The 23,319-nt window shown below is 32.0% G+C and overlaps 2 protein-coding genes and 1 pseudogene across 2 annotated transcripts; 1 reads left to right on the top strand and 2 right to left on the bottom strand.

The window, feature by feature from the left end:
• LOC119189887 overlaps positions 1 to 7,213 on the bottom strand; it is a 31,846-nt pseudogene extending 24,633 nt beyond the window's left edge.
• Positions 7,214 to 11,439: 4,226 nt separating this feature from the next.
• On the top strand, positions 11,440 to 15,866 carry LOC115456384 (odorant receptor Or1). Its single transcript, XM_030185413.2, has 5 exons — positions 11,440 to 12,350; positions 13,652 to 13,748; positions 14,077 to 14,190; positions 14,583 to 14,738; positions 15,754 to 15,866. Exons 1-5 carry the CDS (start codon positions 11,452 to 11,454, stop codon positions 15,811 to 15,813), a joined length of 1,326 nt encoding a protein of 441 aa, XP_030041273.1. The 5' UTR covers positions 11,440 to 11,451; the 3' UTR covers positions 15,814 to 15,866.
• LOC115456385 lies at positions 15,830 to 22,742 on the bottom strand. The gene is made up of 5 exons (XM_030185414.2): positions 22,065 to 22,742; positions 19,150 to 19,210; positions 17,360 to 17,568; positions 16,921 to 17,083; positions 15,830 to 16,183 (listed from the first exon to the last, which is right to left on the bottom strand). Exons 1-5 carry the CDS (start codon positions 22,231 to 22,233, stop codon positions 16,099 to 16,101), a joined length of 687 nt encoding a protein of 228 aa, XP_030041274.2. The 5' UTR covers positions 22,234 to 22,742; the 3' UTR covers positions 15,830 to 16,098.
• Positions 22,743 to 23,319: the final 577 nt, after the last annotated feature.

Genomic DNA, 23,319 nt, shown 5'->3' on the forward strand with positions numbered 1-23,319 from the left:
GTTTTTGGAGTGCTCTAAGTTATATATCATCACGCTATGACCAATAGGAGCGGAGCAGTAATGGCTAATCTCAGGAACTACCAGTTTGAACTGAAAAGAACGTTTTGTGTTGGATAGCCCTTTATTTGTGGAGTGCTTTAGGCTATATATCATCACGCTATGACCAATAGTAGCGGAGCAGTAATGAAACATGTTGCAAATACGGGGACAATTTATTAGTTTTGAGAGCTTCCGTTGCGTGCGCTGCGTAAACGGTTAAAGTTATGCAACAATGATGTAAGACGGGATTCTTGCTCTTAAAAAGTTGTAAAAAATATATTATAAAACATAGTCCCCCGCTGCATCTGTCTGCCTGAACGTGTTAAACTCAAAAACTACCCAACGTATTAAGATGGAATTTGGTATGGAGTCAGTTTGAGACCCTGGAAAGAACATAGGCTCCCGGGAAACCACAACTTTTATAACGGAAAACTTTAGCCTGAAAAACTTTATAACGCGGGCGGAGCCGCGGGCAAAAGCTAGTGTTCTTATATTTAACAATCCCTAATTAAGCTGCTCGGCTATACATTATGATAAATAAAACTGTTTCTTTTTTTATTTATGTTTTAAATCGCATAATGGCCAGTAACTTCATCCTATATCTTTTCAGAACAAAACACTTATGCCATATAAATGGAAAAAATAAGGAATCTTAAGGTGCCATCGAAAACAGTCTCTATAACACAGGTACGCAGTACCTGGTGTTTTGTATTGGTTTTGGTGTTTGACCAGGTTTGGTTCAGATTATAGGGTGTTAGTGTGGAGCTACGGGAAGACCGTGATTCTCAGTTACTGCTTACGTACAGTCAGCTGCACTAGCTGAACAAATTCAAAACTTCAGAACGATTTTACACATTAACTTCAATAGAAATATTCATTATTCTTCATTTAAAATAAATTAAATGGCCAGTAACTTCATCCTATATCTTTTCAGAACAAAACACTTATGCCATATAAATGGAAAAAATAAGGAATATTTAGGTGTCATCGAAAACAGTCTCTATAACACAGGATATCTACCACATTTAAATTATATTACTGTTTGCTTCACAAACCAATCAGTGTAAACTAACTAACACAAATAATATTTTAATTGTGAAAAGCATTCACCGAACATTATATTATTTTTTATTGTTCGTAAAGTTAACTAGGCCTATCTATGCATTTAATGTTTCTTAAATTCATACGAAGCATGTCTGAATTATGAAAACATTATCTTTAGTTCAGAAACGCTCCTAGAAATTTCTGTTAATTTTAATTAACTGACAAATGAAATATGAAATTACTCTTTCAGTGGCTGCTATCTCTATATATTATGGAAATTATATTATCTTTCAATATACGTTAAATATGCTATTAAAATTGCTAGGCTTGTTTAAAATTTATTTTACTAGCTTCGTATTTGTGATTGAAGTACCTATTACAAGGAAAGCAATTTATACGACATGTTGTTCCGCTTGATGTTGTTAGGGTTCCTTAACTCATATTGCTATAAAATAAGCGTTAATGAGTCAGACCTTTTTTCTGTCGTTTATAACATTAAACCTAGAAACTTGTTCATGAGATATCAGACTTTTTGTCTGTTGGCTATAGGATTATCTCTCCCTAGAAAGTTTTGTCAAAGTCGAAAACTGTCGTAAGAAACAAATTTATATATAGGCACAAAATTTAAAGAAAAGTTAAAGAAACAAAACATCTGAGTTAATTTTTGATTCATTCTTTTGACTGAAATGAAAATAAAGTATATAAATATTTTTTGTAGAAACATACACACACACGCGCCGTTTATCTCTGAAGAGAGAGGCGGAGGCTAATGACACAGTTTTAATAGTTTTTATATCGGAATAACTTGAACCAAGTATTGGACAAACTTACATGGAAATCAATATAGATCCCTGATGCCTTAACTTTCGACAAAGACTAATAGTTAAAGTATTAATCTTTACTTGTAGGTATTTACGCAAAATGCTAGTAGGTATTCCATAATACTGAATAGTCCCTAGTGCTAACACTAAACAATAGTTGAATTCAATTAGATAACGTGATATCATTTAATCAGGGTATTAATTCACTTCTATTACATTATTACGTACATTATTATATTGCTGTAACATCACCTCAGTTTTCCAAGGAGTTGATCTTATACGTCTATACATATTTATTTAAGAAAAAAATTATTTATTGTACATTGATTTAAGATTCATTTAGTCTTAACAGAACAAAACATGTCATTTATACATATAACAAAGGAGCAACTTTGTAAAGATGTGTGTTATCAGTAAACGCATCTATACGCACTGAATGCGTTTGAAAGAAAAGAAGATGTGGTACATATTGGTATCATATATATGCTTTTTTATGCTAGAGAAGTGAACAATTGGACTTTATTTAGTCCTAGAAAGGACCTACACACGAGCAGAGCGCTACTAAAACCTAGTATTTATACATTTTAACATGATAATTTCAATTATTTTTAAGTTTTTCCTGTATTCGGTCCATTGAATCGAAAGACTTTGATGTCAATATCTGTACATTTTAATAATCAGTTTGATGATACTAGGCTTTCAAGAGCCGTATAATATTCTACAAAAGTGAATAAATATATCAATTTCAACCAACCGTCCTGTTCACAAATCACAATGCGTTTAAAATCGTAACATTCACTCATAACAAGCGAGCATTTCCAAACAATACCGTGGTTGACTTAATCAATTAAAATCGCTCATGGCAACTAATATCAGAGACTACTTCAATTAATGATAATTTAGCTATTGTCTTCATACTCTCCAGTCTTTGTGATCGTAATAGATTTTCTAGCTTTATATAGCTATATTGTTGGATCAGAGAGAAAATATAACAAATAGGTATGTTACGTGTTCCAAATTTAAACAAATCTATGTCCAGATAAAAAATTATCGAAACATGACTTTTAATAGCAGGTAAGCAATGTTTAAATACGTAATGTGACCTATACTTCACTCCGTATAAAAACCTACGCGTGCGAAATGATCAAAACCTATGTACTACAGAGGGCATGCAATCCGATAATCGATAATCGATAATTTATCGGTTATCGAGCCATTTAAGAGGAACGATAAATATCGGAAAAATATCGATTATCGAAAAAAATCCTCAAATGCCTTTTTTACACTATTACAAATAAATTCGTTGAATAACTTGGCTAATAAATATAACTATGAATTATGAGAAATGAATACACTCGAATAAACCGTTTTTACACATTTGTATTCGGGACTCGAACTCAATTTTTAACTTTGATGTAAATCGTAATGTAGAATTAGTGTTCAGAGTCAATACAGTAAACAGTCAAGAGTGTAATTTTATTTTGTTAAGAAATACCATAGTTGATTATAAAAAGTTTCTTTTTTCATTATGTTATATACTGCTTAAAACAATTAGAAAAGGATTTTCCCTTCGATGGGCACGCTTCGAAACTCATGACGGTAAATGCCCAAGTTCCTCAGGGTTCGGTGTTGTCGCCTACCTTATTTCTTCTGCATATTAATGATATGTTATCGCTTGGAAACATTCATTGTTATGAAGAAGACAGCACGGTTCATGAGCGATACTATATTATGAGCCCCCTGGTTTATTGTGTGGAGGCGTGAGGATCTTGTCATTGAGGTCAACTGGACTTTGGCCTCATTTCTATATAGGGTTTCAAGATCGTAATTGGGTTCAATGACAAAAAAAACGCAGGTGTGTACGATCACGTGCAAAAGATTCCCGTTTTCTTTTCTCCCCAATCTTCAGGATATTTAATTTTCATTGCCAAATGACCTGCGTGTCCTCTGTGTATATCTGTTGTGAACTGAATCTAAGTAATCACATCGAAGAAATAATATATACCACGTCACGTAGGCTTGGAATCCTGGAACAGGCATGCTTCGGTCTCTAACGATTAGTCAATTGACTTTATCGTGAATTCGCGGTTATCGAATACTACTCACACTTAAGCAAAAAGTTTAATTCTACTTTTAAATATTGTTTGGCCGATTGCTTTCAGCAATATATAATATGAATTACACGTTTGCCCATAGTAAAGCGAAAAAAAAACAAGACTTTTACTTTATTTTAAAAACCGATAGTTATCGGTTTTTATCGAAAAAAAAAACGATAATTTTTTTTATCGATTATTGGAATATTTCCATAATTGCATGCCCTAGACTACTGCATAAAAAATTGTTACTAGAGCAAATAAGTTAAAAATGGAATTTATTAGAAACGTGTGGAGTCTGGAATTACTGCCCGATACGGCGAAGGCCTCACCGCCTATCACTCATGGGACAGAAAATGTACTACGAAAAGTGGGTGCACCAGTAGCCCCTCTGCCTACCCCTTTGGAGATAAAAGGTGTGTGTATCTACAGAAATCTCGTATTTCGTTAGTTTTTTGTTAAGTCAGAATACAAACAGCAAGCAATGTTATTTAAAAACTTAACTTTAAGTATCCAGTATTTTACATACTATTCCAAAACTTCTTTATGTGACTATCCGGATCAGATATAACACCTATATTTATAGTTATTTTTCAATGTTTTTTGTGTCTTTTGACGTGATGATAATATTTAAAATGTTAACATAAAGAATTAGGAATAGAACAGATTAGATCAAGGGCAATAAACGAGAAAATTAACTGAAAATAAATGTCGCAAACGAAAATAAATGAACAACTAAACTAAATAGATATACCAAAAATATATTAACTGGTAGTCTCGTGTTCGATATATTGTGTTTAATCGCCTTACGGAAGTGTAAAAAATAAAATGTTGCGTGATATATTATATGTACTGTACCTACGACCCGAAGTTTATCACCGTGAAGTTTTTATCACGATAGTAGTTTTAAAATATAAATCGGAATTTAAAATTTATCAATTAACAAAATATTCACATGTTAATATCTTCTTCTGTCTTTGTTATCAGTAATAATAGGAATAGTAACAAATATTGTAAATATTTTACATAAATTACGAAAGGAAAGCCAGCAAAAATCGGGTTGTATGGATACGTCGCCTTTGCTACTTAGTTATTTCATTGCCTTAGTAATAAAAAAATAATAAGATGCATTTTCGATTATTAAATGAGAAAAATATCAGATACTATGTCTGATGTACGTTGGTGATACGTGTAAGTAGCTTCAATTCAATGGCTAACATATTACAACATAACAAGGTTTTAAGAAGCTTTTCAGCGTAAACATAATACTTTTCAAGCAAGAAACTAATCAATTCCTTTCACATCTTTCCTGACACGGCGCGGCGCGGCATCGGCGAATCTTAAACAACTGCACGCATCCCACCTCGAACTTTACGACAAATGCTTTGAGTGCATCTAAATACTAATTCATATCATCCGTCTGAAGAAAAATAAAATAAGCTTTACCTAAAGAAATGGACAAGGTCAAACTGAAATCGCGATCTCTTAAAATTTATCTATATTCCGATCTCTGAACCGATAATTCACGTCTTACTCTCGGTCTCAGCAACAAATGCTCAAGAATATAAGCGAAAATGCCAAATAAAATAGAGTCATGGCTAAGAAAATATCAATAACATATAAATTAATGTACTCATAATATATTTTATTTCAATACCTAAAATCATTTATTTGGTTTGAGTTCGTATTACAGCTCCGGTCAAAGTCCGATTACCTGCGTAACACTTTTATTGGAATAAAAACGTAAACCAGATTACTTCTAAAGACTTCACCTTTAAAGAATGTCCCATGAAAACCATTTTTGTTTCAGCCGTAGCAATTACCAAAAGGCGGGAAAAAATAGACAGGCATGAATTTTTCGTGTTGTTAAAAATTCAAATAGGCTCAGAAATACTACATAATTTTGAACTATGATTTCAAAAAAAGCAGCCACGTTAATTTATTTAGTTATATGGATTGAATTTAAAAAAGTAACTATGTACTATCTACTGACACTTGATGCAAAACAGGCCAAACATAAAGTCGTAAAAATATATGCGATGTGTTAATTTATTTGGTCATGGCTTAAACATAAAAGTAAAAAAATAAAAAATTATACAAATTTAAAAACTTATTACGTTTAGTTTTTATATTTTATATTAATTATTTATGAAGCCAAGACTATTGTATATCTATTCTTTAAAGTTCAATAATGAACTATTTAATAGAATATTAATATGTAACAATGTGCACAAATTATAAATTTCATAGAAGTTATTGTGGTAAAAGAATTTATACTACCCAAGGCGGAAATGGCTAGATTTTATTTAAATCTCCTTCATATTATATGCCGCAATAAATCAGTTTTATATGGTCGAAAACTTTTATCTAATCAGATAAGTTTAAGCAGAAACCTTGAAACACAATCACAGTTTCATAAAAAGGAGCAAAATACTTTTTAGCTATACCCGCACGATGATTCCGAGATATCACTTTCATTTAAATAGGTACAATATGTGTATATATCCACCCAAGCACCTAATTATAATGTAAAAAATGTAAGCTTCTGTTAAAAACTAACTTATAACTTATATTAAATTATTTTCAATTTGTATGTATGAATGAAGTTACTTTGGTTTGTATTTTTTTTATTTAATTGCATACCTACATAAACTTTCTTGCGACTTTTAAATCTGCCGCTATAACCGGCCAGCATTTTGTACCATCTACAAAATGTTGCAAGTTCAATGAAAAAAAAATCTTCCCACGAAATATAATACAATGAACTATATTTTTTTCTTAAGTAACGGTATAATAGAATCATTATTTTTGATATTTATACTATACAGTTAATTCACAAATGAAATACTCACCGTAAAATTTATGAAATTACACGAAAATAAAACACTGAACTTTACGAATTCTTCTATGCCAACATTGTCAGTCGTCTTCAATTATTAAACCAACATGTGAAATATTATGCACCCGCTCGCGCAACTGCTTAACCTTGGTAACCCTAAATAAATTATTTACCTCAACCAAATTCACAGTACTGAAGTAGAGCAAAAAAAACACAACATATTTCAACGTGCGCCTCTGGTTAGGAACACAAGCAAAATTAATGAATGTGTTTCGCCAGCCGCATGAAAAAGGTACAACGGTTGGTGTTCTCTGATCGAGGCAGACAATATGTGGCGGTAGAGGTTATGTTGCTCTGCTAAATAAACTGGCGACTGTAACATCGTACGATGTCGTGCCCAAACGGAGTTCAAGCGCTTCCATCGCTTGATGTTGCCGAGTTCACTATACTTGTCGTACCTAGTACTGTATTTATAATCATTAGATATTTAGTATAATTAATTAGAATTTCGCATAATTAAAAAATATATAAATTTATTTCAAATATTTAATGGGTTAATATAAGTGAATCAATACATTACTTCCTATCATCAATCATCAAATCTTTATGATTTTATAACAGAATGAAATGCATTGCTACACCAATATTGTGTGATTATTATTTTATTGTGATTTATTATTCGTATTATATCAAGCTCTATAAATATCATGTTTATCATAGTAAAATACTACATTTCTTTACCTACCTGTTATAAATATTTTTACGTTAATAAGTTAAAAAGCGCTTCAGCACTGTTTGCGAAAAAAATTGCGCACGCATCTCTTTTAATTATTGCCATTATAATTTATAGCAAATGTGTGCTTAATTATATGTTCAACGGGTAGTTTTTGTCAGCCTCAATTGTATAAAATAGTATTAAACCCAAAGAAAAACTATAAAAATCTTTTAATCCATAAATGTTTCTACAGCAAAAGTAGCGACATCTATTATTTTACCAAAGAAACGCGATTTCTGAGAAACGAGGTTCAATCCCCCTTTTGTAGAATAATGTAGAGACAGCTTGATTATGTAATGTCTAAAATTATAATTCTAAATACTTACCGATGATACTTACTTATGCGTTAAATTCTCAATGCATGGCAAAACTCTAAAAATGTTGTAAAAAAAGGAATATATAAAAAATAATATACGCCTCCAAAACTAAATTATTTTTTAATTACTGGTGTATAATTTTATAATATTTAAAATTAAAAAAATATAGAGCATCTAAAATGCGCATTGAATCAGACTAATGTCTTTAAGTAGACAAATACGGAAGATTGTCAGTCTTTAAAACCTAAAACCAATTAATAAAATTGTAACAAACTTTACAAGTGGTGGGGGGATGGGTGGTTGAAACCTAAGTTTAAATCCTGGGGTTGTGATCTCAAGCTTTCGAGGTATTTGATATCAAAGAATACTTACCAAATATACCTACAATGTCCATAAATAGTTCACTATTAAAGCATTTGAAAATGTATGTTGAAAGTGGACTTTGATCTCTGCCTCAATAATTTTAACGAGGTTCCTGTTAACTTCCAATCATGTTTCGATACCGTACCTATTTTATAATTCTTTATAATATGCTTCAAACACAAATGAATACGCTCCATAAAAATTTACTGTCATTATAAAAACAAAACTCTCGAAATACACTATAATTTTTTTGGATAATATACATATTTACTACTTATCAGAAACTTATATTGTATTTTTCAATAGAAGCTGACAGGCAAATGAGTAATAGGACTATACCTGCATGTATGTACAATTTTTATCATAATATAGGCTTAACCAAGCATACTTTCTAGTTAGTATAAATGTTAATATTTGAAAATATTTGGACGTCATGATGTTTTAACACAAGCCGTAAAATATAATATGGAAATAGGCGTTAAATGTAAAATTTAAAGGAATTTTTGTTCCGGAAACAACAATTTAAATACACAGATGGCAAAAAATAGCAAAATCTTGTTTTTTTTTTTGTTTAAGGGAAATTAAAAAGGTTTTTAAAGTGCCCATAACACGATGTGTAATCCGTGAATGAAATGAACTATAACAACAACAGAACAAGGGACACTTATTTATATATTCTGTGACTAATTGTCCTGGGACCTCGCAAGTGATGACTAGAAAGACTGCCAGGAGAAGGTACCAATCACCTGGGAATATCAATTCTGTGCATAATATAGGTATGTGAAAAGAAATGGTGTTTCATTAAATATTAAATTACCGCTAATCATATGACGGTAATAGTATATTAATTAAAATAGCGAAGAAACAAGTTTATTACCATATGCATGAATATTTTACATATATGTAATAGCCTAACTAAGTTCTCTATAGGAATTTCGAAGGTGTGTGAAGTCTACCAATCCACACTAGGCCAGCGTGGCGGACTAAGGCCTAATCCCTCTCAGTAGTAGAGGAGGCCCGTGCTCAGCAGTGGGCAAGTATATTATTATTATAGACTAATATTGGTTCGCTGGATACGTGTAAAGTATTCCTAAAAATCGTTACAGGTAAGGTCTACAGGATTTTTTTTACGTTTATGTCCTGTCAATATAACTGGTAATTAACTATTTAATACTGAGCTAATATTGAAAAAAATAAGTTATTTAAACATTGTAGTTTTATGCTATGAGTCAGGATAAAAATTTAGTTATCAATTATAAAACAGATTTAATATAATTCATTGTGTCGATTTTAACACCTTTCAAACCAATTTCGAGTATTCGTATAATTACATTTAAATCCAAATTACAATGTTATAACTACCATTGATTAAAGTTGTTAATATTTAAGTGTTTACGCCACGATCATTTTCTATCCACAGTGTGATTAATAAAATAAATTTACAGATACAGTGACAAAAATATAACATTTTTTTTTGCAATGCGACGCGGCATCTATGTTATATTTATTTACCCGCTTTTTCTATTACTTTAGCAGTCTTTTAATAAAATATATATTTTCGGTTACCTAAATACTTATTCATAAAATGGACGAAAACTTTTTATCACTATGAACAATGAATCAAAAAGTATATTACGATGAGAAGAATGTTCCCAAGGGTGTCATTTATTTGAGGGGCGGAATTTTTGAACTAAACTTCCATATCAAATAAAATTTAAATCTAGAGTCTAGAAATTGTAATACAGAGCAATATTTGTATACACGCATGAATAATGAGACGATATTCCATGTAGAAGTGGAATGTATGGTACAATTCATAATCAAAGGTAGCTAATATGGCTAAACCTGAAAAGTTTTGGTTATAGTTTCCAAGAAACGCACTGCTAACTTTGCAATGAACTTTGAAATTAAACATCCTGCTATTTAAAAAGATTGGCATAAGAACAATGTAAATAGATATAGGAAGTCTTCCGATCCGCATTACGCCAACATGGTGGACAAAGAATTTCTAATCGTAGTCACATTGCTTATATAATTTGCTTCACATAAAACGAAGGTGAAGAGATTCCTTGCTGTATACTGGAGGTATAAATTGACTAATATTTCTGGAGGTCTAAAAGTAATAGCTTCTAGGAGTTCACTTAACAAGACTTACTTGCTTATTTTCCGACCTATGCCCTTTTATAGGATAGTAGGTATAATATAATAAAAGCCAATAATTATACACACATGATTAAAACTAAGGCTTGACTTAGATATTCCTAGTTTACGAATAAAGCAATAAAACCCAAACAGAAAGCCAGCCCTGTTTGATTTCCATGGTTCTATTTGTTCGTAAAACACTTCAAATAAAAAAGTTTCTCGTTATTATCAATGGTTCTACACGAGGCGAAAACAGCGAGTTATTTTAGAGTGCATGTTTGTTACCGCCTCGCGTCTTTTGATTTCGCAAAACGTGGAAGGACAATTTCAGTAAGTGCCTCTTGCAGATTCGTGACTCATAGGAATTTACTATTCCGAGAATTTGTATTATTTATATAAAAGAAGTTAATTTAAACTCTGAGTAGATATATAAAATATTAAATACCATAAATTAAACATACAAAATGATATAGTTTACTTACGGGAAAAGGATGCTCGAGTCGTGCAAATAATACTCTAAAGATTTATGGCCATCAAATCAGTTTCCATTAAAATTACTGTATAATTATCGTATTATACCCATATTTTGCAACTGCCAAAGCTAAGGATCCTCTATAATATGCAAAACGAAAAACTACTTGGATTTTCTACATTTCTTATTAAATAAATAATTTGGAAATATTCTCGTACCACGACTTACGATTAACTATTTATATCAATACGATTTAAATGAAATCAATTTTTGAAATTTCAATAGATTTTTTTATTTCGAATCTGTTATGTCACGTATTTTCAAACGTCACGATAAGCTTAGAACATTTGCCTTATCTACAACATGCCTAACATAAATTCGTGTTAAACCAACATCATTATAAAATCAACCTGTATAACAAAATTAAAGGCTTTAGTATAGTGTCAATCACAGCCAACTAATTATATAGTTTAAATAAGCTGTACGGGGGAATCGTGAGGTGTTATTTAACAATCATAGCGCTTTTGTTCGGACGTCTCAATAATCATGCGGCCAACGCGTTATTTCGCGGTACATTATCTACTCTTACGAGTCCTCGGCCTAGGCTGGTGGCATCATCCTGATGAAGATAATAAGAGTAATTTCCCCGGCTGGTACTTATATTATTCTATTGTAACCCAAATGGTGTGGGTTGTTGGTTTTGTCGGCCTCGAAACCATAGACCCTTTCGTCGGAGAAAAAGATCTAGACCGTTTTATGTTCAGTCTCTCCTTCGTCATAACCCACGATCTCACATTGATAAAACTTTGCATATTCTATTTCCGTAACGCCGAACTACAGGATATAGTTCACACCCTCGAGATTGACTTGTATCAATACTATCAAAACGATAACAAGAATCGAAAGACGATCAAACTATCACGAATATTCACCGGCGCTTTTCTTTTCTTTGGCTGGATGACGATAGGAAATGCGAATGTTTATGGAATTATTCAGGATCTTCGTTGGAAAAGTATTATAAAAAATTTAAATGACACGGCAATAAAACCTGTTCGAACAATGCCCCAGCCCATCTTCATTCCTTGGCCGCACCAAAGCGATAAATCTTATATACCCACCTTCGCTCTTGAAACGGTGGGGTTACTCTGGACTGGGCATATCGTGATGACCATTGATACCTTCATCGCATCTGTAATACTTCACATGAGCTCTCAGTTTGCGATACTTCGTGAAGCATTAGTAACTGCTTATGACCGCACTATGGCCCAACTTGCTACCAATGACTCAGATGGCAATTTGTCTATAAATGCCGACACCAATTACGAAGAGATCGACACGGAAGCAAATGAGAAAATCGTAAAAAGGTTTTACACTGGTCCTGAAATAGAAAAAGCATTAGAAAATTCTTTACTCAATTGTTTGCGTCAACATCAAATGCTCATAGGGTAAGTCGTAGAATAAATCAAATGAATACGTAATACGATCACGTAATCCACCAGGCTTTCACAAATCTGTTTGTGTAAAATCAATCAGGTGCAGTATGTAGTTTCAATTAACTGAGAGCCGAGGGTTTTCGACGGTAATAATAACTCGTAAATTTATTATGGTTCGCTATCGCAGATCCAGATCAGATTATTGACTGTATGCATTATACTTTAAATTAATTTATGCAATGTTAACGAGTAGTCATAAAGAGAATACCCGGTTATATTGTATATTTAAACATCAAAGACGTTTTTCTTTTTTATTAACAGAAGCTAAGAACTATGATTTCAAAATTACAAAAACTTAACAAAATAAATTAAAAAGATATTAATTGAAACATGTAGATTTAGTAAGAATAAAGTGAAAAGCAAAGGTAGTAAAAATAAAGACATTAATTATTAGTTAATATGTTCCTTTATTCCTAAAGTTCCATTGACCATGTAGAGAATATTAAAAATAAAGCGATCATAATATAGAAAAGAGTAATACCACAAAGCTTTGCTGCAACTATGAGGGCCCTATGCCAGAATAACTGCAAAGTTTCATGGTTATGAAAAGTGCAAAGAGAATATATTTTTCTATAAGGCGACGCGGCGCACGTCGCCAGATCTTTTAACAAATTTATGAAAAATGTGTTAAATGAACTATGAAACTTATTATAATAGATATCATACTATTTGTAATCCTTGCTCGCCCGAAATGCAGTTAATATGTAAAATTTATTGACCAAATTACCGAAAAAAACATATGACGCGGGTATTGAAAACGTGCCTGATATTACAAATAGAGATTCCAGGGGTCAACAGATAGCTCTGTCGGATGATAGGTGCCCCGACGCGCCGAAAAAACTCAATTCACAGCCAATAAGATGGCAATAAGAGGGTGAGTTGTGTGGTTATGACAAGCTGCAATATCTCAGGATTACGCCTCCAATGTTGTCTGTCAGTTTGATTTTTTCTACTTTCGATCAACAGTATTATGGCCCTCATATTCATCTTCGCCCGCTTTTAAGATGAGAAATCATCGCTTACTTTTTTGTGTTTTTTTTCTTGTTCTACCTATGTAGTAAAATTTGTCATGTTTAATGTATGTTAAGGATACTTTTAGAACCATCGTTATAACAGATTTAAATAAAATAGAGTTATATTTTCAGTAATAAAAGCACAATAGGCTATAAAGTTACCATGTTGCGTCTCAAAAATGTTATTTAATAGAAAATATAATAAAATATCGTTGAAGAAAATACGTTTTTGTGTTTAAGATGTGTGGAGAAATTCTCGAGAACTTATTCATACGGCTTCATGACTCAACTTCTGTCTAGTATGGCGGCTATTTGCGTGGTAATGGTACAAGTTTCGGTAAGATTTTCACTTTTTTCTAGATATATTTTCACCAAATTCTTGACACGTTTTTTCATCAAATATAATTGAAATGTAGTTGACTAAGGACTCGGGTTACAATATGTCTAATATATACTTGTATTAATATCAAGTCAGTTTTTGAAGACATTTGACAGTTACAATATCCTCATAGTTATCCGGTTAACTAAGTTTTTTTTAAATATTACAATAATAACGCAGAAATTATTTATACCATACCTAATTCATATGAAATGCTGTAAACTAAAAATAAATAAATCTATCATAGTTTTTTCATACTGCTTTACAATTTAAATAAAATTTTCAGCAAGATGCGTCAAGTTTCAAATCAGTAAGGCTGGTGACTTCTTTGGCGTTCTTCTTTGCTATGATAATACAGTTAGCCATACAATGCTTTACGGGCAATGAACTTACACTTCAGGTATGAAATGTTAGTGAAACTGCTGTAAATAACGTTAAACCCTTAAGCACATGGCACGGGAGGCGCTGTTACGCGGAGTGGGCCGCCAGTAATGGCCGCTCTTGTGTCAAGAACTTACATATATATCGTAGGATTGTTGTCTTATATTTAACAATTTTATTACTTTGTGAGAACATTATTTGTTTAAATGTATATTATTACAACTACTCCATCAAAAATTACCGAACGAATATAATAAATTTTACCTTTTCATATAACTTACAAAGTTACATATTACGAACTATTATTTAATTGTCTTTTTCATGAGTTTCTGTAAATTTAAATAGTCAATGATCTACCTTCATAACAGCACATAGTTTTATGTATTTGCATACAATACTTATATTTCGTAGGCAGAACGTATATCAGACGCCGTGATGCAAAGTAAATGGGAACGAATGCCGCCACGTCTGCGTCGCTTGCTGATTATAATGATGATGCGCGCGCAGAGACCACTTCGGCTGACAGCCGCCGGATTTGCCAATATGGACAATGCATGCTTTCTTTCAGTAAGATCGACATACATAGCATCACGCTTTTTACCTTTTTAGTGTTAGGCAGAGGTGGTGCCTATTAAATTCCTATTCCTTCAGTTTTATTAGATAAAAGCCTATTTGTCATTTACTCGGCATAATAACTTTTAAACTTTGACCTAAAAACTGACTGACAGCAAAAAAGTTTTCACTTTTTTTTTCATTTTGCACACGAAGTGAGCGTTATCAATGGATTTTCGAAAATCCCTCCCCAAGGCAATTAGATATTTGTCGGTATTCTGCCCGACTTACGATTTTTTTCCGACAGAACGCAATATCTCAAAATAAAGCGTCCCTGCATAGTTGCTGGGAAACTTCCTTGCTTTGAGCGAACTAAAAAAAAAAACAAAAAGTAGTACAGTATTATTGCTTGAATATTTATTTTCTCTTTGCCTTTTTTATAATATATTCACTATGGTTGTTATATTTATATTAGTAATATGGTAATCATAGTTATAATATTATGATGATACGTGAAACAAGATTTTAAGTTGTTATAATTTAGTGTGCCACCTACATACTAATCTAAAATAGCATAGGTACCTACAATCTACATTGTTTTAGAAGCCTAATATGACATCCCAGCACGTTTTAATCATATTCCATTAAAAATGTAATAGAAACGAATGATTTTTAATTAACTACTTTCACCGATAGGTCAAAGAAAATTTTGGTACTTTTGTATCAAACACGAAAGCCCATAGGGGCTAATAAAACATCTTTGCTGTAATAGCGACGGGAATTTGGATTCCCAACTTGCACCTTCATTAATTGTAACTGAATCTAAATTAAATTAAGTATTCCGCATTGAACCAAAAGAGGCTTTATACATTCCCGCCTTTACAGTTTTTCTAAACTTTCTAATTGAGGTTAATTACACATTTTTATATAAAAAAAACCGTTAGACGTATTTAGGTAGACTGATTTTTAATTATTAATTATAAAGTTTACATTAGATAGCTAAATTATATGTTTTGAATTTTTTTTTCAGATATTGAAAGCTGCTTACTCTTACTATGCCGTGCTGAGCCAAAAGGAGGTCCAAGTCTAAAAATAAAAAAACGTCAAAGTTTATCATTACTATATTTAGGTATTTTCCATCGTACCATGTAGTAATAACTACACTCTAATCTATCACAGATGATTCATATAAAAATTATACAATTATTAAATAGGTACCTAAATTAACACTACATACGAAATAATTTAGCTTGAGCTGAAAAGTGCGAATTTAATATTATTGCACTCCAAATTTTAGACTTAGAATAAAGCGTAATTATAAATATATCACTACATAACAAAGTTTTTCTTTTTGTTGCACTTTCATCCATTCAGTTTAAAACTCGACAAGAGCTGGCTTCGGTGTGACGGAACGAGACCTCTCTGGAGTTTTGATGCTGAGAACGGTCATCTCTTCACTCCTGTAATGATCAAAGTTATATTGAAACTCGTATAACGTCTATAAAAAAGGATTTTTCATCAAAATTCGTTTGTAAAAAATATTGTCGATTGATTTCAAGCGTGAAATGACATTTGAGAAAATTACTTTCGATGTGCTAATGGAATCTTTTATAGCAATGAATAAATCGGTCTACACAATCGATTTATTCCTTTACTTATTGTAGTAAATAAACCTTGATTATAAAGAAACTATAATTTTTATTGTTATTATGATAAAATTATTTTACTGTATTTTAAATTCTTTAGAAAGCTAAAAGTATATGTTTTATACGACCACGCTAGTGACCCTACTACACCTTTTAATAAGCGGACTTGGGCTTGCATAGAGTGCCGACTGAAGAAACACCCAAATGACCAAAAATATGTATTTTCCCGTCGAAAAACCTCTATAAAATGTTAATTACTAAAACACGGTAAAGATCGAATTCTGGATCTCACTGACCAATTAACATAATTGATCTACTTACGTTAATTAATTTAAGCGATATGATGTATGAGCGTAGTTACAAATTAAAATTGTAATAGAAATTGAAATTTAAAAATTGCATATCGGTGCCAGCACAATTAAACACTCTATTAATTAAATAGGTACTCTTGGTTTTCCACATTCTTATCGAAAGCTCCAAAACATCATTAATTATTCAAAAAATTAAATTCGTTTCATATCAATCTACTATTAATTGTTTGCAATACAAACCTATCTTCCTCTGTATGTGCCGCGTTATAAAACACGTCGGGAAGCGGCGAGTCGTGCTGGCTTAGCAAGGAGCTGCCGGCTCTTGGCGAATGTGGACCGTGGGTCGCGTAAGGAGAGAAAGGCACAGCCGCTCGGAGTGCCGCTAGTACTAGTAACATTCCACCTGAAGGAAATATGTCAGATGAACTAGGAATTTACAATTGGCTTAAGCATTACTAAGAAAGTTATCCTGGTAAATCAAAGTAATATAATAAATTATTTTGTTAATATTTTTAGATGTTTGGTAATGTAAATAGACAAACTGCTGAACAGATTAAGATGAATAGATCATGTTTTAGGACATAGGCTAAAAAAAGAACACAATATGAATTTTATTCCAGAAACGTGTTCCTCGCAAAAATATTAGCAAGCCAAATTTAATTAATATTTAATATAATACCTGCTATTGTGGACAATAGCCTGAGATTGGCAAACAGCAGTGCTGTGGCGGCGCATGCGTAGAACGGAGCGCGCGCTCGACCGCACGACCACCGCATGAAGTCCCAGCACCGCAAGGACAGTGTGTACTCCCCACGGCGACATAAAAGGTCCACGAACAACGCGGCCACCCACATCGTCTCTAGTATTAGTACTAGAGCTGCGCCCACTCTGAAAAACAAATACTAATGAAATAGAAAATTTATACATTTCAATTGCATCACACTTTTTTTCCTTTTTGAACTAACATCGTATTTCGCTATATACAAATTTATACATACGTTATAGCTTATGCAAAAATATAAATTGATTTTATTATGAAGGTTCAAAATGGCAGATGTACTACGACATGTAGAGTTCACATTGTCGATATGCATTATAAAATTTGGAAATACGTATATTTTTCCGAGTTAGCCCTCTTTTTTTGGTCTTCTCGTGCAGGATATTGTAGAACACCAGACAATTTTAATATACGGTAAAATATTTTATTAATAGAATTTTCATATAAGGAGCTCTGTTCTATTTCTATTCTATATTACAATTATCGATGAAACATAACCAACAAGTTTAAAAGTACAGTTATTATAGTACAGGCAAGTTTAGGCTCGTTATTAAATTCACGTTCCTTGGGAACTCTGGAACTAATTACTATAGAACAATAACAATATCGTTATTATAACGTTATAACCCTTTTATAGCGAATGGGCACGTTTGTGCCATAAATAGCAGTGGCGAGCGCATGCAATTTTAATTGTGTTCAAATACTTAAGTCTGTCGGTAATGAACAGTCGCAAATGTGACGATTGTATGCTCGCATGTAAGTACAATTTGCATGTTAACCTACTTTCTTTGTATGTTCAATTGTGATTGATAATCCACGAAAAATGGTACAAAACGAATGTAGAAGAGTTATATTAGATTTAAAATCAAACGTTATGGATTTTTGTTATGAAACCTTTTTTGACTTATTCGTATAAAATACAAATTGAGTGAAAATTATAATAGTTTATTAAATAGAAAATAACAAAAAAATAGGTAACTTAAATCATAAAAAACTCATAACAAAAGTATAATAACAATGTATTTTTATTACTAATTTCCAGTTGTACGTGAACTATGAGCCTTCATGTTACCTGATATTTAAATACAATACCTACAAATACAAAAAACTTGTTAACAATGAAATGGCAAAACACGTAACGGTGACGCGAAGAACTTCAGTTTAAATATGCAGCTATTGGTAGAGAAAATAAATTCCCCATCAATTGTGTATGTATTATAAACGTCATATAACTAATCAACAACTCAATATTGCAATACCTTATTCAAGGTCAAGATAATAAAGCACATTTATTGACTAGGTACCTACTACGAACTTTATACATAGAGTTAATTTAAATGGTAGGTATTCAATGTTTATGTGGTATTTAGTCAAAAATATTCGCGTAACTAAGAATTCAAAGCCCAACAGAGCCATCTTATCAAAACTTGCAATATTCAGATTAATACTACTGTAAAATCGAATCATTTAAAAAAAAACTATCTTCAAGTAACTATTATTCCACGCTGGACACATGACTCAATTTTATTCTAGTAATCAAAAATTACTGATCAACGGTATGGTTAATAATAATCATTTTTTGTAATTTTGAGTTTCTCATTAATACTTGGGAACTTTGTTCAAAAAAATGCTACGGTATAAATGTTTAATTTTCTTTTAGTAATAGTGACTTTCCCTAAAACTATACTCACAGTAAAGCAGGTGCTACTTCATATCCCAGGACCCAAAGTTCCGTTCCAGCGCCGCTCATTACTGCAAATGATACAAAAAATTCTTAATAAAAAACACTCTACATAAACACCTTATTATGTAACAGTACAACTTGAATAGTATACGACATTAAGCACATTAACCTTCGTAAGTAACATTGACTTTGTAACATATAAGGTTAATAGTTATCTCAAGTATATTAAACAAAGAGCTCTATTTCTTATAAGCAATTTTAACTAATTTAATTATACATTCTACAGGTTCCGTGAAATATAATCACTCAAACTATTTTTTTTTATGATAGGTGTACTCAGAAATGAGATTTTAGTGCCGTAAGCCAGTATTTCATCAAGTATCTGCTATTGTTTTTTTATTCGAAAAAATGGGCTGAAGTAGGTTTTTAGCTAAGGCAAAGCATTTATGTAGAGCGCAAAATGTCTACTGAAAAGAACCCTTGTATACGGAATAAGAAAAAAATCTTTTGCACATTTCAAGAGTCGGCTGCTCTTACAATATAAGCTTATGATCTACATAATGAGATGTTTTTGATGTGTAGACTGTGAGAGTGTAGAATAGACAAAAATAAACTAAAAAAAAGTTTGAGCTCCTCAAGTGTTTTAATCAAATTTTCTGTGCGAATACTTCACGCTGAGGTTGGCGTCCGGTGAACTTTTAAGTTCATTAATAAATAAATAAGTAGGTTAAATTTGTAAGCCAACATAGAATATTCTTTTAAGTGTAGAATTATGGAACAGCCGTTTTTATAATATGTACCAATATATACATTCATATAACATATAACATTATTGTCGTAAAGCAATTTTACAAATGCAAAAGTTTGGGAAAATACTACGATGTTAGTATAAATTCGTTAACTGGAGAATCAATTAACTATTCGCCTACCGATAGATCAAATCCAGGATTACAATACAAGCTACATTTATTCCGAACTAATGGCATTTTATTCCCAGAAGAGATATTGACGCGAACGGTGCCGCTATATAAAGGCGTTATAATATTACCATAGCGCATTATTCAACGCATGGCGGCAAACTGCCTGTGGTAAAGAATATCTAATGTCTATTTTTAGTTGTACCGTTAAAACGTCGATCAAAGCGTAATACATTGCATATGCAAAACGTTGAAGTAAAAGGGTTGCAATAAAAAAGGTAAAGTCTATTTTAATCTGCATTCCACAAAAAATATTCAGTTGGAGCATGTTTTCCCACGCGGTACCCTGAGATTTGCATGTTTTCTACAAGCTAAAAGGATTGCGAGGTATTTTTTAATTATTACCCGTACAGTGTAGCCCTCGTCCGAAAATTAAAGTACAAAGCCACTTAAAATAATTGTTTCTACCACAGGGTTAAAACTATTACTCTGTTTTTCATTTTTGTTGGAAATATTGCGTAGTGAGTGTTTACTATGTCGCAGCTACTAAAAGTGCATAGATATTTAAAGTGTCTATGACTGTTCCATTTCCATCTTGAAATATTATCATGGAATATTAAATAATATGGGGACGATACATCACATTTTTCAATCATATTCCAAAATAATTGAGCTGAGTCTGTCCAACGTCCAACTTCCTCTGGAAGAACCCTCTACCATTCAAATCGTGTTAGAAAAAAAATATCGCTTTAACTGGGAAGTGAATCCATTCTCTATTCACAAATGCCCATCATATACACTGCCACTAGCTTATTTTAGACCAATGATATGGGCTAAAATACAATAGCCGATTATTATTCTTTGGTTTGAAAAAAATTTGGATATACAACCAGACATAAATAAACCCTAATTACGAGCTTACATAATATAATAAGGTTAATAAAATGTGTCAGATCTTTGATATTTAAGTGTCTATATTGTTTTCAATTGTACATAAGTACTATACTATAAGTAAGTACAATACATACTTATTTAACGTACTAGGTACTGTTGCTAAAGAGCGTCATAATATGAATAAGAATTACAAATATTTGATTTACTATCACTTGGCCGGGATGTCTTGTGTCTTGCTATGAAGCTGCGAATATTTTAGTTAGTACAGCTTATTGTCTTTGGCTTATTGATTCTTTTGAAAGTATGCGTTGTAAGATATTAATTCGTTCGATGAACAACTTACTTACTTTTTTATTCAAGGATATACTTAACATCCTTGAATAAAAAATCTGTAAATAATATTCAATACTTAAGTTAGTATTTTAAGAAAATGTATTAATTTTGTTTATAAGTATGTTTCTTTTTAACAACGGTTACAATAAAGAGTATTTATATTGTATTGTATTTACCAACATATCCCATATTTTTATGAATATTTTATCCTAAACACGAGTAGTTACTCTAGATTAGATTAATTATGCCCTATATGTCGGACGTGTTAGCTCCTTGTATCGTCAAGGGACATAAAATATAAGTTCAATGAACTGTGTAAGCAAGATGCACCTCTCTACCCCTTCAGGAATATAAGCAAGCATATAAGGAAGGGGTGCTCTCAAGAATAAAATTATAAAAATCCTGTCTAGATAAAAGTTGACTGGTAGAAAATGTATTCGAAATGAATTCTGTTATTGTAAATAAATAAAATCAATGCAGGTACTCGTTAAACTTTAAATGGCGGATTTAATTTAGATCGGAAAGTTGTTTTGTAATAAATAAATATTTCAATAATAACGTAAATGTTAGATCTTAACCTACAGGTGTACTCAGAGAACTCTTACTAACGGCATTTAATAAAGCCATAGAGCTTTATTTCACCTTTGTCTATATATCTTATTTTGGCTCCAAAGAACTATTGTTGTCAATAGAACTCGAGAAATGATGATTTATGAAATAAACAAAAATATTTGACAAGGAGCGGATACGAGCTATTCTTCCACGTATTAGAACTTACCAACAGCAGTGACGAGACCCCATAATCTCGCTAGTGGTTGCAATAGGTCCCAAAGTCGACTGGCTATTGACTTTTTGGGGGGACCAGGTCCTCTCCGCACTGGACCTCGACTGGACCTTTGGGGCTGTAAGCCAGCCTCGACATTTGCTTTTACAAGTTCCACACTCATTTTTGAATATAGTTATATGAAATTCTTAAAACTCTACATTTTAGTCTAATTTATTAGGAAATCCATTTTTTGGCGCACACATTATTTTGAAGTTTATTTATTAGTACTTTACAATGTATATTATTGGTCTCGTTATACGTTCACAACATTCAGTATATATTATGTTTGATACTATATATTAATGTTTACAAATCGTTGCAATTGTGTCGTCTAAAATCCACCGAACCGCATACATTAATCTGGCAGACTGCCCTGATACCCAAAATATCACTCCACCTTGATAATACTACGTCCTATTTCTTTATGTTTAATGCTTTTACTTCTTTATTTGTTTATTTCCATTACTCGCATGTCTTTCTGTTTTAATGTGTCTCTAGTGAGCATAAATTAGGAGTAAATTGATATTTAAAGTTATGAACTAAAACAATTTTAATGTAATATTTTTCACAATTTCACTGTCGCGGAGTATCAACGCAAGATGATGCGGCTTACGCGAGCTCTCTCGGCTGCGTGCTACAGTAGACTGAATACTTAATAGTAAAATTCAAATAAGAATCTCTGCATCATGAGTAAATCTTTGCACAGAGATTTCTATTTACTAATGTTTAAACCTAGATACTTGTAGGTAAATATGAGAATGAAACAGATATAAAACTAGATATTACAATTGATATGTGATAAATAGTGTAACTTTAAGTGAATGTGATTAGGGTTCATAGTATTTTGTTTAAAGATTCTGTATATCTACTGGCCTTTTTACCGAACTACAGCAGCAATGATTATGAATCTCACTAGCGACGTCTCATCCATATTTTGCATGTGTACATTGCTATCTACCTACTAATGTAGCAAATATATTGTGTACGGTTTCGTTTTGGAACAACTTAAGTACATTAGGTACTTACTTATTGGACGAACTCATTAAATGGCGTTCTTTATAAAAACCGAATAAGAGGTGAATTAAGAGTGCACATGCGATGTCGCCTGGAAAAATCAAAAGTTAATACGTAATTTTTTTACCACGAAACTGCGACCTACCGATAATTATTGTGTACCGGCCTACTCTAAACCCCACTGCACTCCTCA

This window comes from Manduca sexta, chromosome 20 (genome assembly GCF_014839805.1).
Source record: "Manduca sexta isolate Smith_Timp_Sample1 chromosome 20, JHU_Msex_v1.0, whole genome shotgun sequence".
NCBI lineage: Eukaryota > Metazoa > Arthropoda > Insecta > Lepidoptera > Sphingidae > Manduca > Manduca sexta.